This window comes from Cuculus canorus, chromosome 2 (genome assembly GCF_017976375.1).
Source record: "Cuculus canorus isolate bCucCan1 chromosome 2, bCucCan1.pri, whole genome shotgun sequence".
Taxonomy (NCBI): Eukaryota; Metazoa; Chordata; class Aves; order Cuculiformes; family Cuculidae; genus Cuculus; species Cuculus canorus.
Window position 1 is genome coordinate 42,060,981 of NC_071402.1, and position 14,106 is coordinate 42,075,086.

Consider the following 14,106-nt stretch of genomic DNA (forward strand, 5'->3'; position numbering starts at 1 on the left):
AAGATCCAGTTTTTTTAGTAAGTAAATCAATAGTTTCAAGAAAATCCATAAAGAGAACAATATCTCACTATATTAATATGGAAACTAATCAAAGCCATGTGGCGTCTGTAGAACAGCTCTAAGGAACAAAACAAAACAAATAAATTAAAATATTAAAATATTTAAGAGCATTTACACCCAGATTTCTAATTTACCATACTGTTGGGCTTGGATGTACGATGACCCTTGATTTATCATGACAAAGAAAACACTGTCCCTTTAAAAGTTCCACAACCGTGCTCTGATAACCTGAGTTAATCAGGACAGCCAGAACCGTCAGGGACTGACAGGTACAATACTTACCAGCTCATAAACTCCTCACGCAGCAGCTCCAGGAAACCAACCATGAATCAGGGTGAGGAATTCAATCTGCACTGCCCACACTTAGACATCAGTGTCAAAGTAGGCGCTGCACAGGCAAGCCCCAGCCAGCAAACAAGGAGACAGGCAGCCACACAAATTAGCTTGGTACCCAGAGCACGCAATGGAAGCTCTTAAACACACTACACACCGCTGAAAATGTGCTTGCTGTAGCCTGTGAACAGAGATAAAAACGGGATAAAAATCCCTACACAGGATTTTTTGGAAAATAGTTTATGGCTGAACTAACACAATAATTAAATTATATTCCTAAATCAGTGGCCACCTCTGGTAAACAGCCCAAATGCCCACCAAGTAGTATACTTAGACGGTATCAAATGTGGTAGAGGTAGTGACGCCTGCAACCAAAGTAATCCCAGACTTTCTGTTCCAAGAATATGAAGTCAGTTTTCTGTAGTTTTAGTGACACATTTGGACCAAGAAATTTCATCCCAGACAGCTGGCTCTAGCAGAGTGCAGACGTTTCAGCTAAAAATGGTCGGATGTTTCAGAAAATAAGGCTAGGAAAAAGTTATTTCAACTGTACGAAACCCATCTTAGGACCCTTTTGTAGTACAGTTGTACTATTTAGCCTGGGACAGGCATTGCCTCAGCATCAGAGGTATGACTACTATTGTCCTCCGCGAAAAGCTGCCCAAGTTCTAAAGCCGAAACTCTAAAGCATGATGAGGATGCTCCATCATAAAGGTGGAGAGAAAAGAGGAAAGTTTTACAATGAGATACGAGAAAAGGGTACCGTTTGGGCAGGAACAGAATCAGGAGATACTGAGGAGCAGGAGTAAGGATAAAGAGAGCAGGGAACTATGACACGGAAAGAAAAGGGGGTTAAAAAAGAGCAAAGCAATTAAAGAAATAAAGTTTAGAATATGAGCAGATTTCAGACAAAGTGACAAAGTTTGGTATTTTGAGAATGGAAAGAGGATAAACAAACCAGGTAGGAGTGTTTTGACTGTTACAGAAAAGGAAAAATACTAATGTGAGCAACAAAAGGAATATAAACTAGGCAAAGAGTACAGTATAAGGAAACTGTAGCAGAAGGAAAGGTACAGAAAAGACAGAGGCAAAGTAACAGTTGTCATTCCAGAAATGAGAACTGAACCAATTATTCCACAGGCCTGGCATAATTTCATTGTCCTCTACTACTACTTCAAAAACCCACTATCAACATTTACTCCTTAGTCTTCACCTTGTGGCAAGTCAAAATTCAAGCTCATGCAGAAGGAGAGGATAAATTTGATAAGGCATTCCTCAACTGCTGTTTCATTTCATGAAGATGATGTATGAAGTTCTAAGAAGAAAGCAGCATCAGAAGGCAGACAGCAAATGAAGGAGAAATCAGCGAGAGGTCAAGTGAAGCAGGAATATGGTCACCTAGAGGTTAAGACACATTAACAATGCTTTGGAGAGCTGTATCCTCTAAACAGTATAGTTAAAGTTCTATGTAGTAACAGATATCCTTTGAGATTGATTGCATTGCACCGGTGTCTCTCATTTCACCAATCAGTTTGGGAAGATGTGAAGAAGGGTTGAGCTCTCATAACTGCAACTGAAGGCAAGAACAATTCAATTAAGGAAGGAAAAAAACACTAACAAGCGCTGTAATTATAGGGCATTTTTGGTTAAAATCTTAATGTATCATTTCTGTGCAAGACATGCATTATATGTGTATATCTTTTACAATTATATATCATAACATCAACTCACTCAGAGTTCTTAGAGCTGCACTGCTAACCTTAATTCTGGAAGTTCTTTGTTTAACTTCACTTTGGGATTTCCTAAATTAAACTCACTTTACTTATTTACTTTCTTTTACAGGAGGACTGTTTCTAAATTTTATAACAGAATTCAGCTAGGTACTGTGGCTATTGTATTATAGAAAAAAAAGATAGTCTTAGGACATCCGTACCAAATCAATATAAGGAAAAAACAATACAGATAAAATTATTATTTCAGTACACCTAAACATCTATTCAGAATGTATCTAATGTTTGTCTTTACTGTTCTTTTGGCTTTCTTGGAACAAGAGCATTTGTGCAATGGCATGAGCAAGAACAACTCCAATGGCATTAGAAGTCTGTAACTGAAGGAGTATGACTACCATAATGGTCACCAGAAGGACTAATCATCTAGGAGTCACAAATGGACTAATCCAACCTGTTCAACTACAGTTTTCACTGTTTTTAAACTTGGACTAGTTTATCACTGTAACACGTTCGATGTTTCTTTTCAGACAAGTACATTGTATTAAAATAAGAATGTCTGTTTTTCTTAAAACACTGACATAAATACAGTTTTATTTCCCATTTTACACCCAGCCCCCTAACATTAGAAACTCAACCTTGTCCTTCACACTATCCTTATTGTAAAGATGAGGGGAAAAAGATGTTTTAACATCCTGAGGCAACCATGATTTCAAGTGAACTTACTCAATATTACATTTACACATAGTTAAAAAATGTCACTGACATCAGTAGAAATAATCAGGGTTTCTTCCTACCCAAATAAAATAACATTTTCTGAATTAATAAATAAAACATTACCTGCTCAAGTACGTTGCTACTAGATTATTTTTCTGAAAATAATGCAGCTAGCTCTGTGTACAAAATAGGCATTCAGAAAGTGGTCATCATTTAGTTTTTATAAAACTAAGCATGAATTACACATACTGAGTTTCTGTAAGATTCCTTCATCCATGACTCAGACTAAGAATCTAATGTCAGACAAAGTAACATTTATCAAAACATATTAGGAATTTCAGTTATATCACTTTTGTACTGTCATTTGTAAATTACAGTATTTGAACTCTCTACTACAATTAATCATTGCAATTTGAAACCAGTTTGGAACTCTTCCAAACAGAAGAGACATCAGAAACATTGCTGGATTTATGCTTAGCTGACAGTGTTATGATGAGAATGAGATACAGTTGGGCTCTAGCACTGGCAGAAATGTCACAGAGCAGTACAGCCGAACATGCTAAAACCCCTTCTGTTTTAATGACTAATTGATAGTGTCAGTTGATTGAAAGCAATGGAGATCATTTGGGCAGCATTGTTTTTTCCTCTCTACTAATAAAAGCCTGAAACCCATGACAAAAAAAAATGGTGTAAATCTACTTGAAGGTAGGTGGAAGTGAAAGAACATTACTAATGCTATCTGTGAATCAATTGATTCAAATAGAAACCACTAAGTAAATTACCTTCACACACCCACAAGAATCCAATGGGGTTCTAGGCCCACATTAAAAGTAGTATCTCAAACTTACCTAGCGTCTTTTGTTATAGAGACTGTATTTTCAGGGAGAAGGTTTTTCCCAATGCATAAATAACAACCGCAAATTCCAGCTGGAACTTACAAATCAGAAAGAAAGCCCTACAAAACACAAAGTACAGTCATACGTTCTGCATGTACTCCAAGAGACAGAGAGCAGGTACAGCTATGTAACGGGAATATAACCACACCTCTAGGAACAAACTTGTTTAGTCCTGGAAACACTTTAGAGCCACTGTCATGGTCAAAGTGTCACACGGTACTTGCATTTGCTTTACTCCACCTTAGGGCAAGAATGATTTAACTTCAGATTAGCCTCCCCAAAGGGCCACATGGCCAAGAAAAATGACACAAACAGATGAACATGTACTCATTTTACTGAAGTAATTAAAAAAAAAGTATAGTTAGAAACACAATAAAAAATAAGAAACGTCGTTCTTCCAAGAACAACGTTAACTTGGAGCGCGGATGTAAAAAAAACATGTAAACATGCTGGCACAGCAGTCGAAAAACAGTTCGAACCGTGCTTTGAAACTGCACGAAAGTCCCGTAGTTCTACCCCGATGGGCGGAGTGCCGCTCTCCCGACGAGACCCCAATAAATTAGATAAATAGGAGCGGGGCGGGCGCCCCCCGGCAGTCCGTCCGTGCGCGGCCGGTCCCTCACACGCCGGGGTAGCCGCAGTAGTAGACGGCGCTGCTGGCGTCCGACACGGCCGAGGAGAGCGGCGCCGCGCCCTCGGGCAGCCCGGCGGCGTCGTGGCCCGCGAAGGGCAGCCCCAGCTCGGGCTTGCAGGCGAAGCGCAGGTACTGCTCGAACTCGGCGCGGTCCACGTCGCCCAGCAGCTCCTCCTGCGGCAAGTGCTCCAGCGGCTCCCGGCACGGCACCGCCTCGGGCGGGGGCGACGGCTGCCCGAGCGCCCCCGGCGGCGGCAGCGGCGGCGGCGGCCCGCGCCCCGGGCCCGGCGGCTGGCATACCTGCCCGTAGTAGGCGTGCGGCGGCGCCGGGCAGCCCAGCAGCGCCTGCAGCGACCCGCCCGGACCCTCGCCCGCCGCCGGGTACTCGGCCGCCGCGTGCGGAGCGTAGCCGTAGGGCGCCAGCGCGCACTCCTCCCGCAGCCCCGCCGCCAGGAACGGCGCCTCGCTCTCCGCCGCGTCCAGCGGCGACGGGTCCGGCGTGGGCAGACCGTACCCGTCGAAGGCGGCGCCCGGCGGCGGGCGCTCCCGGTACTGGCTCGACGCGTAGCCCTGCTCGCCGTAGGGCGGCCCCAGCCCCTCCGCGCACATCCTGACGCCGACCTCGCCGCCCAGACCGGCCGCCGCCGCCTCCGCCAGCCCGTGCTGCACGAAGCCGCTCTCCACCCGCTTCAGCCGCTTCACCTGCTTCCGGCGCCGCGGGCGGTACTTGTAGTTGGGGTGGTCCTGCATGTGCTGCACCCGCAGCCGCTCCGCCTCCTCCACGAACGGCCGCTTCTCCGACAGCGACAGCGCCTTCCACGATTTACCTGCGCGCACAGACGCCGTCAGACCGCAGACCGCGCCGCCACACCCGCCCGGGCTGCCCTTCCTCGCCCACCGGCACCCGCGCCCGCCACCCGGTCCCCGGGGCTCCGGTCCCTGCAGCCGCCCGACGGGGCCCCCGGCGCCCTCCCGGCCCCGCTGCCCGCCCGACGGGACCCCCCCCCCCCCCGACGGGACCGCCGCCCCCGCGCTCACCCAGCATCTTGCTGAGCTCGGCGTTGTGCAGGTCCGGGTTCTGCTGCGCCAGCCGCTTGCGCTCGTCCTTCGCCCACACCATGAAGGCGTTCATGGGCCGGCGGATCCGCGCCTCGCTCTTGCTCCGCCCGCCCGCCGCCCCCGACGGCGCCGCCTCGCTCTTCGCCTTCCCCTCGCCCCGCGGGCTCAGCGACTCTGCCCACGGGCAGGGGCCCACGGCCGGCATCATGATGGGCAGCGAGCACCGCCCCTGCGCCTGGTCGTCGCTGCTGGCGTAGCCCGCATCGGGGCTGCTCATCTCGGGGCGCGCCGAGGCCGAGCGCTCCGGCGGGGCCGCGGGACGGGCTCGGCGCTCGGGCCCCGCTCGCTGCTGGCGGCCGCCCGCGCCCGGCCCTATTTCAGCTGCGGCGCGGCCAATGGGGCCGCGGGGGCGGGCGCGGCGCGGGACGGCGGCGGCTCCCGCTGTGGCGCGGGGCGGCCCCGCGGCTCCTCCCGGCCCGGCACCTGAGCGGGTCGGGGCTCCCCTCGACACCCCGTTCCCTCCCACACTCGGTTACCCCGACTCCGAGATGCTCCGGGGCCTCCGCGCTCCCGGCCGCGGCGGCGGAGCGCTGTGCCAGGCAGAGATTCCTTCCCTGCTCGCTGTCATCGTCGCTGCCCCACCGGACGCTCTCCTCCCCTCTGTGCCTTTCCTCCTTGTCACGTTGATTTCATTGAATCGCGGCATGTTCAAAATTAAGTCAGATCCTCGAAAGTTCATCGAAATATTAAGAAAGGCTGTGAGGGTCATGGAATCATAGAACAGTTTGGGTTGGAAGGGACCTTAAAGATCATCTCGTTCCAACCCCTTTGCCATGGGCAGGGATAATACTGTTTGCTTTCCTTGAAAAGCTCTTTTTGGAGGAGGGGTTGGAATTTGGCTAATTATTACTGTCCCACTGCAAGCGACACGTGAGCGTGGTCCTGAGAAGTGGGACGTGCTCATCGGCTGTGATAACTCTTCCTTTTTAAACTTTCTAGCATTTGATCGTATTTTAGATCGTATACCAGGAATTCTCATTTAAATAAAAAGGCTGTGCAGTTACAGGGTGAAAAAAAAAAAAATACTGACTCTATCGTTCCCTCATTAATTAATTTTCCCGGCCGTTAAGGATAATGCCTTTTCCCCTCCAATAAGGCGTGTTTTTCCGTGCCAGACCCTCTGCCGGGAGGGCGGTGCTCTCCGGCGGGGAGTGGGGGTGGGAGCATCCCCCTCGCTGCCCTCGAAGAACTCAGTCTTCTCTCCTGCGATCGACACGGAAATTATTTAAGGGATCTTACATTTTCCTGACCGGTACCTCTGTGTTCGTATTTCTGTTGAAGTCGAGAGTAAATGGTTTTGTGTTAGATCTTAACAAAGCACATGGTTGACCTGAGTTATTTAGTCCTCGTCTTCCAGAGCAAGTATGGAACTAGGAACCCGGGAAAGCGAATGTAAATGCCTGCAGGCCGGAAAGGGCCCGAAGGTTGGAATACATCTCGAGGAACAATCATGCGGCCATTTAATGATAATAATGGTAATAATGATAATTATGTGAACTTCAGTTTCATAGAAATCCGCTCGGACAGAAATTAGCTGAATACATTTAAAGCTCCTTCGACTGCAGGAAATAATAGTTTCTCCCCTCCATTTTTTAACACAAGCACACATAAAAATATCACTTATATTCTTTAGATACGCATTTTCAATTTCCCTAGTACAGAAATCTGCAGCTGCCGCGTTCCCCGCTGTAATCGGGAGCCAATTTTTAAGGGAGAAAAATGACACCCTCAAGGACAGGGGCAAGCAGACAGGGCCTATAGTACAACTCCGCCTTGCTTTTAATGGGCTGCCTCCGAGCCCGAAGCTGCACCGCTGCTCTCCTCGGAGGTCTGCACGGCGGCCCGTCCTCTTATTTCCCCTCTCCGTGTCCCTCTCGGTTAGCCTGGGAACTGTCGCCTGCTGTCCTTGTCTGGAGGATGCTGAAGAGAGACGTGGCTGCAGAATATTTGACCAGGAGACATGCCATCTCCAGAGCATGCAGCCGGGTGAAACCACAGCCTGTCTGAGAGCTGGGATCACATCATGCAATTCCTTCACGGCACCGAAAGACCTGACAGCGTGAGGTTAGAGGGCTTGTCCCATAAAGCGGTTCTACAGGTCATCATCGCCATTAGCAGCTCCCCTGAGGACGTGTTTCGGAGTGTCAGAAAAGGAGATGCAGCAGCATGCAGAAAGGACGTTAGGAGCGACTGTAAATGAATCGCATACTCCTCAAAAAAGGGCGGTGTTGAAACCAGTTTCGGAAAAAATATAACCCTCTATCTGCGCGCGGTCTTCGTCCTCGGAACTCCACATGCGCCTATGGGACACTGCAATCCCGGATAAGAAGGGATCTTCAGCGTGGACAGCAGCAGGGGCCGGGCGGCTCTGCACCCCTCAGTGCAGGCAGAGGAAACAAGTAACGTACCCTTTTCCTACACGTGTTCATAACCGATCGTTTTACGGGGTAGAAACTGATCACTCCCGATGGCGAGAATTTTCTTTTCTCTTTTTTTTTTTTTTTCTTTTTCTCTTTTCCTCTCCTCTGAAGGTGTGGGCTTTGGGACTTTTTTCCTGCCCAAAGAATAAAACCGAGGATGGATTCAGCAGCATCCAAACTAGAGAGAAATCGCCCAGACGTTAATAGGAACAAGGAGAATTACATAGCACTTGTTCTGGAAGGGATTCACATCTTAGTTGAAATCTCTCTGTGCTACGGACCTCCCGTGGGCTCCTGAGCACATCATTCAGGGTGCGACAAGTACGCATCATTCAGGGTGCAAAAACAGTATTGTGAAGGAGCAGCGTGAGAGAGGCCCTGGTGGGTCAGTGCACTGGGTTGGATGCAGAGACAGTTGCCGCATCTAAGAGACCCTATTCAAGCACTCGGTGAAATAAACTGTCCTCTTTTTGTAGACAGGAACCTGAAGCATGGCCATCGAGCTCTGATCTCACAGGCATGTAATCAGTGATCGCATTACTTGTCTGTTTAGCGTTAAGCGAATGTGGGTATGCAGGTACTGGATTTCACGGTCCTGGTCCTAAAGCACGTTGTTGGTGCAGCTATACAGGGCTCGTTAGCCATTGTCAGGCCTGGTGCACGCTAACATCTAAGTAAAGGACAAAAGGAGATATTTGCAGTGTTTTTCTGTCCCGTCTGGATAGTTGGGCGATTGTAACCGAGTTTGGCAGCCGGGAAAGCGCATCCCGGAGGACCGCGAGAGGCTCGGAGCGGCGAAGCCCCGGGCGCGCAGCGGGATCTCCCCATGGGCTGCAGCAGAGCCTCGGGGGACACGGGCGGGCAAGGACGCTAAATTGTCCGTTGGGAACCCTACACAGCTCCCTTCCATTAGTTGCAAAGGACCTGCCGCTGTCGCCTGTGTCCCCCTGCTGCTGGGCCGGTGCCCGCTCCGGTGTGGCTGTTGGTGCCCCTTCCTTGGCAGGCATGATAAAATTGGGGGGTTTTGCTGTCTTTCACAGGCAATTTAAACAGCGGGGAGGTGTTTAGTCCAAAACAAGAATAAAGCCGCCAGGTAAATAAGTGCAACTTGTCTATAAAGAGAAATTCTGCAGCAGTTTTACAGCTAATGCCTTTTACAGATTATTTTCCGTCCAGTTTGCAAAGCATACAGGTACCAGAAACGGATAGAAAGCCGACAAGCGAGTGTCGGGAGTTTTTGAGAGCACAAGACCTCGCTTCCTGACATTTTCACTCCCAGCTCTTCTCCACCAGTGAGTTTTTATTCTCCCGTTCTGACTTTTCTGCATCACTCGCCCTGTGTTAGATGAACATTGAGCTGGTTTTAATTCAGCATCTTTGTCTGAAGTCTCTTTCTCTCAGGTTAGGCCTGCTTGCCTTACTACATTTAAGGAAGAGAGCGTGTGCGCACATGAACACGCACCCGCACACACACAAACTCAGCCCTTTCCGACTGCAGTGTAACAACCACACAAGGAGCTCGTCTGTGTCAGGAAAAATCGAGGTCCAACTATGGACCTCTTGAAAACTGACGAATTGGTGAGACAGGAAAAACAACAACAACAAAGATCAAACCAAAACAAACCCACAAAACAAAGAGTTGAACAACTTCTGGTCACAAGTGTCCTGCATGAGCTGCAGAGAGCACTCACTGTCCCCTGGGAAGGGACCTGAAGGCGCTGCCCTGCTAAATGCCGCTGTTTAACTGGAGAGTGGCTGTTTTGGCAAGGTTAGAGAAGTGTTTAAAGATATCATCCTGTCTTTTTTTTTGCTTACTTTTTGGAGTAAAACAGAACTGCTAAGAGCAAATGCAGTTTCCAGGAAGGGAACTGCCTTGGGTGCAGTGCCCGAAACAGGGTGGCAGTGGCATATCCTGACTCTGGTGAAAAGTGGAGCAGAGTGACAAGGGTCACCTAGGTCTGGGGCAGGTACTTGCAGCCTTCCCCACAGCCTCCCGAGGCAGGTAGCGGCCTGGGAACTGCCAGAACTGTGCCACGGAAAACACTTGTGAAAATGATTTAATCGATCACGTTTGGGTCCCTGTTTTAATACTCACTTGTCACAGGCACTCATGGGACTTGAGGAAGATTTAATGTTTTCAAAAGGGCTACGGGACAGATTTGGGTGTATGTCATTTAGAAGCGGGAAGCTAAGACATGCTTTATGGAAAACAGGGCTTGAAGCGAGCGTTAGAAAATTTGCTCTAAGTATATTGTAAGTGCATAAGCTTGCTATATATTAGACATATTGAAGAAGATTCAGGCAATTCTTCCCACAGGAAGGGGCGAGAGGGTAGGGAGGAAGGAGGGAAAGCTACACATCTGGATGCATAAAGGAAAACCATGTTCCTTAGATTTGAGCCTGAAAAAGCAGTATGCAATGGGTTGCTGTAAGATCTGCCTATACACCATCACCACACACTGTTTGGCATCCAGGACTGCTATGCTGGCCGATCTTTTAAAAATATATCTATATTTATTTAACGCAACTTATTGCCCGTCGCTTCCGGCAAGTAAGTAGATGGTTTTGCACCTTTGTCATGAACCCATTTACAATTTCATGTTCACTTCAGCTTTCAACTGCCTGGCTAGTTGGGGTGAAGGAGAGAGGAGGGGATTAAGACCTGCACCTAATTTAAAAATGACAAGAAATAGTTGCCAAATTTATCAAAAGCATAATAATGATTTATTGCCAAGAGCAAGTACTGTCGTTTTACTCCAGAAAGCAGTGAACATGGGTGAAAAGGGCAAAACTCATTTAGTTTGATCTTGTAGGTTGAAAACATGTAATAAAACGAAAACTCGCGCAGTACAAACCTATCATTTTTCATGCATATTTCTTTACTGGGTATACATATGTATGCTTAGGAACACGTTACGAATCTTTCCAAATTAAAATACAAATAAGACACTTAATGTCTCTGCCCTGAGGTCTCACTTCACTCAGGAATACATCATTTTTCTCCTGCACACGTGGAAAAGGAGTGGGAGAGAGAAGCAGGGTGGGTATTTTAAGTATACCTAAGAAACCTGAAGACTGATTGAAAAGTAAAATGGGAAGGTTAAGAAACTAGAGAGTAGTGTATTTCACGGAATACTAAAAGTTTGAACTCATTTTATTTCCAGATGCACCAATAGTATGCAATTACATAGTCAATTTTTGCCAACGAGGCTGTGGTCGAAACTCACCGATCAAGGCAGTTTGCATCTGGGTCTGTGTACACTGTTTTATCTTTAGCAGGTATAAACATAAGCCTCTTTAAATATAGTTTGAAAACAGACCCCATTTACTTTCCCGTCCTCGTGAAAGACCGGTTAATCAGTGGGCAAGTCTGCCACCTCGGCCTTGGTCCCCTCCTCCCCAGGGCTCAGTTCCACAGCTTTATCTTCGGAAGCAAACGACCCAGATGACTGTTCCCCCCCCTTCCTCCTATTTAAGTAATAAAACATAATGAATTTATCAGTTCCACTCGGCAGCTGGACTCAGTCCTACCATCTAAATGAAAACGCCCTTTTTTTCCCATGAAAATTTAACTGGAAGGCGCATATTTGTCAATCACAAAGATATTTCTATCTAGAGTGGCGATTATATAGTATAAGGAATCTCTTTAGGAAAGGAAGATTCTCTGACGTGCCGCCGTGGCTGGGTGCCCCAGCAGGCTGCTCCAGAACAGCCTCCCCTATCAGAGGCTCGTATCGAAGTTTTTCACCTACTTTGAACCCCTTTTAACTGCTCCTGTTCTCCCCAGAGAAGATCTGATACCCTCGTCCCCCGTTCCCCGTCTCCTTCCCCGGCGCAGCTGCTGAGACAGGAGAGGCATTCTCTCCGGGGAAGTGCTTTAACTAGCGTTTATCGGTCCATTTCAACCAGGCGCTATTCTTAATGACATCCAATGTGTCCACGATTGCACTAAAACCAGATCCAAGTCCTTAACCCGTTTGGGTCGAGAGCTATCTTAGAGCCTTTTTACACGTCAGACATAAAATAGGTCGCCTTTCTTTTTTTTTTTTTTTTTCTTTTTTTTCAGTCATATTACTTAAAAGTCTAAAAAACCACCAATAAAGTAAACAAAAAGCGAATATACAACAAATTAAAGAACAGCGTGGGGTAGACAGTTTCTGAACGCTTAAAATTTGTTTCTACGTTGAGCAAAAGAGAAGGAAGAAGGCTGTGTCTACAGAAGGGGTGAGAGGATCTATTGCTCGGTGTAAGTGACATTAGTAAAAGTACTTAAAAAAGAAATAATAATGGATTACAAAGGACGATAATTTCTCTTCCAGGAGATATCAGCGACAAGTTTTATTATTTTCTGTTTATTTGTAAAAGTGCAAAATTATTCTGTACAAATCCAACATATAAAAACGAGCACTCTGTACAAATTACAAAAGCACACGGATCTCTAACAAGATCCCAGAAATAGTTTCCCACGTGGGTAAAAAGGATCACGATTCCACAGCAGGAACAGTTTTACGAGTCACCGCCGGACAGCGATGGCAACACCTGCCGCAGGTGGACGGTCAGACGGCGTGTCTCCTCCTAAACCTCGAGCAGGTCACGGCAACCCGGTCAGTTCTCAAGACTCCAATAAATTAGATAAATAGGAGCGGGGCGGGCGCCCCCCGGCAGTCCGTCCGTGCGCGGCCGGTCCCTCACACGCCGGGGTAGCCGCAGTAGTAGACGGCGCTGCTGGCGTCCGACACGGCCGAGGAGAGCGGCGCCGCGCCCTCGGGCAGCCCGGCGGCGTCGTGGCCCGCGAAGGGCAGCCCCAGCTCGGGCTTGCAGGCGAAGCGCAGGTACTGCTCGAACTCGGCGCGGTCCACGTCGCCCAGCAGCTCCTCCTGCGGCAAGTGCTCCAGCGGCTCCCGGCACGGCGCCGCCTCGGGCGGGGGCGACGGCTGCCCGAGCGCCCCCGGCGGCGGCAGCGGCGGCGGCCCGCGCCCCGGGCCCGGCGGCTGGCATGCCTGCCCGTAGTAGGCGTGCGGCGGCGCCGGGCAGCCCAGCAGCGCCTGCAGCGACCCGCCCGGACCCTCGCCCGCCGCCGGGTACTCGGCCGCCGCGTGCGGAGCGTAGCCGTAGGGCGCCAGCGCGCACTCCTCCCGCAGCCCCGCCGCCAGGAACGGCGCCTCGCTCTCCGCCGCGTCCAGCGGCGACGGGTCCGGCGTGGGCAGACCGTACCCGTCGAAGGCGGCGCCCGGCGGCGGGCGCTCCCGGTACTGGCTCGACGCGTAGCCCTGCTCGCCGTAGGGCGGCCCCAGCCCCTCCGCGCACATCCTGACGCCGACCTCGCCGCCCAGACCGGCCGCCGCCGCCTCCGCCAGCCCGTGCTGCACGAAGCCGCTCTCCACCCGCTTCAGCCGCTTCACCTGCTTCCGGCGCCGCGGGCGGTACTTGTAGTTGGGGTGGTCCTGCATGTGCTGCACCCGCAGCCGCTCCGCCTCCTCCACGAACGGCCGCTTCTCCGACAGCGACAGCGCCTTCCACGATTTACCTGCGCGCACAGACGCCGTCAGACCGCAGACCGCGCCGCCACACCCGCCCGGGCTGCCCTTCCTCGCCCACCGGCACCCGCGCCCGCCACCCGGTCCCCGGGGCTCCGGTCCCTGCAGCCGCCCGACGGGGCCCCCGGCGCCCTCCCGGCCCCGCTGCCCGCCCGACGGGACCCCCCCCCCCCCCGACGGGACCGCCGCCCCCGCGCTCACCCAGCATCTTGCTGAGCTCGGCGTTGTGCAGGTCCGGGTTCTGCTGCGCCAGCCGCTTGCGCTCGTCCTTCGCCCACACCATGAAGGCGTTCATGGGCCGGCGGATCCGCGCCTCGCTCTTGCTCCGCCCGCCCGCCGCCCCCGACGGCGCCGCCTCGCTCTTCGCCTTCCCCTCGCCCCGCGGGCTCAGCGACCCTGCCCACGGGCAGGGGCCCACGGCCGGCATCATGATGGGCAGCGAGCACCGCCCCTGCGCCTGGTCGTCGCTGCTGGCGTAGCCCGCATCGGGGCTGCTCATCTCGGGGCGCGCCGAGGCCGAGCGCTCCGGCGGGGCCGCGGGACGGGCTCGGCGCTCGGGCCCCGCTCGCTGCTGGCGGCCGCCCGCGCCCGGCCCTATTTCAGCTGCGGCGCGGCCAATGGGGCCGCGGGGGCGGGCGCGGCGCGGGACGGCGGCGGCTCCCG

At 51.1% G+C, this 14,106-nt stretch overlaps 2 protein-coding genes across 2 annotated transcripts; both read right to left on the minus strand.

Moving 5' to 3' along the window:
* Window positions 1–2,126: 2,126 nt before the first annotated feature.
* On the minus strand, window positions 2,127–5,833 carry LOC128851269 (transcription factor SOX-17-like). The gene is made up of 2 exons (XM_054059011.1): window positions 5,406–5,833; window positions 2,127–5,194 (listed from the first exon to the last, which is right to left on the minus strand). The coding sequence occupies exons 1-2, from the start codon at window positions 5,701–5,703 to the stop codon at window positions 4,353–4,355; spliced, it is 1,140 nt and encodes a 379-aa protein (XP_053914986.1). The 5' UTR covers window positions 5,704–5,833; the 3' UTR covers window positions 2,127–4,352.
* A 6,119-nt stretch (window positions 5,834–11,952) lies between these two features.
* LOC128851277 (transcription factor SOX-17-like) lies at window positions 11,953–14,032 on the minus strand. Its single transcript, XM_054059066.1, has 2 exons — window positions 13,645–14,032; window positions 11,953–13,433 (listed from the first exon to the last, which is right to left on the minus strand). The coding sequence occupies exons 1-2, from the start codon at window positions 13,940–13,942 to the stop codon at window positions 12,595–12,597; spliced, it is 1,137 nt and encodes a 378-aa protein (XP_053915041.1). The 5' UTR covers window positions 13,943–14,032; the 3' UTR covers window positions 11,953–12,594.
* Between the last annotated feature and the right edge of the window lie 74 nt (window positions 14,033–14,106).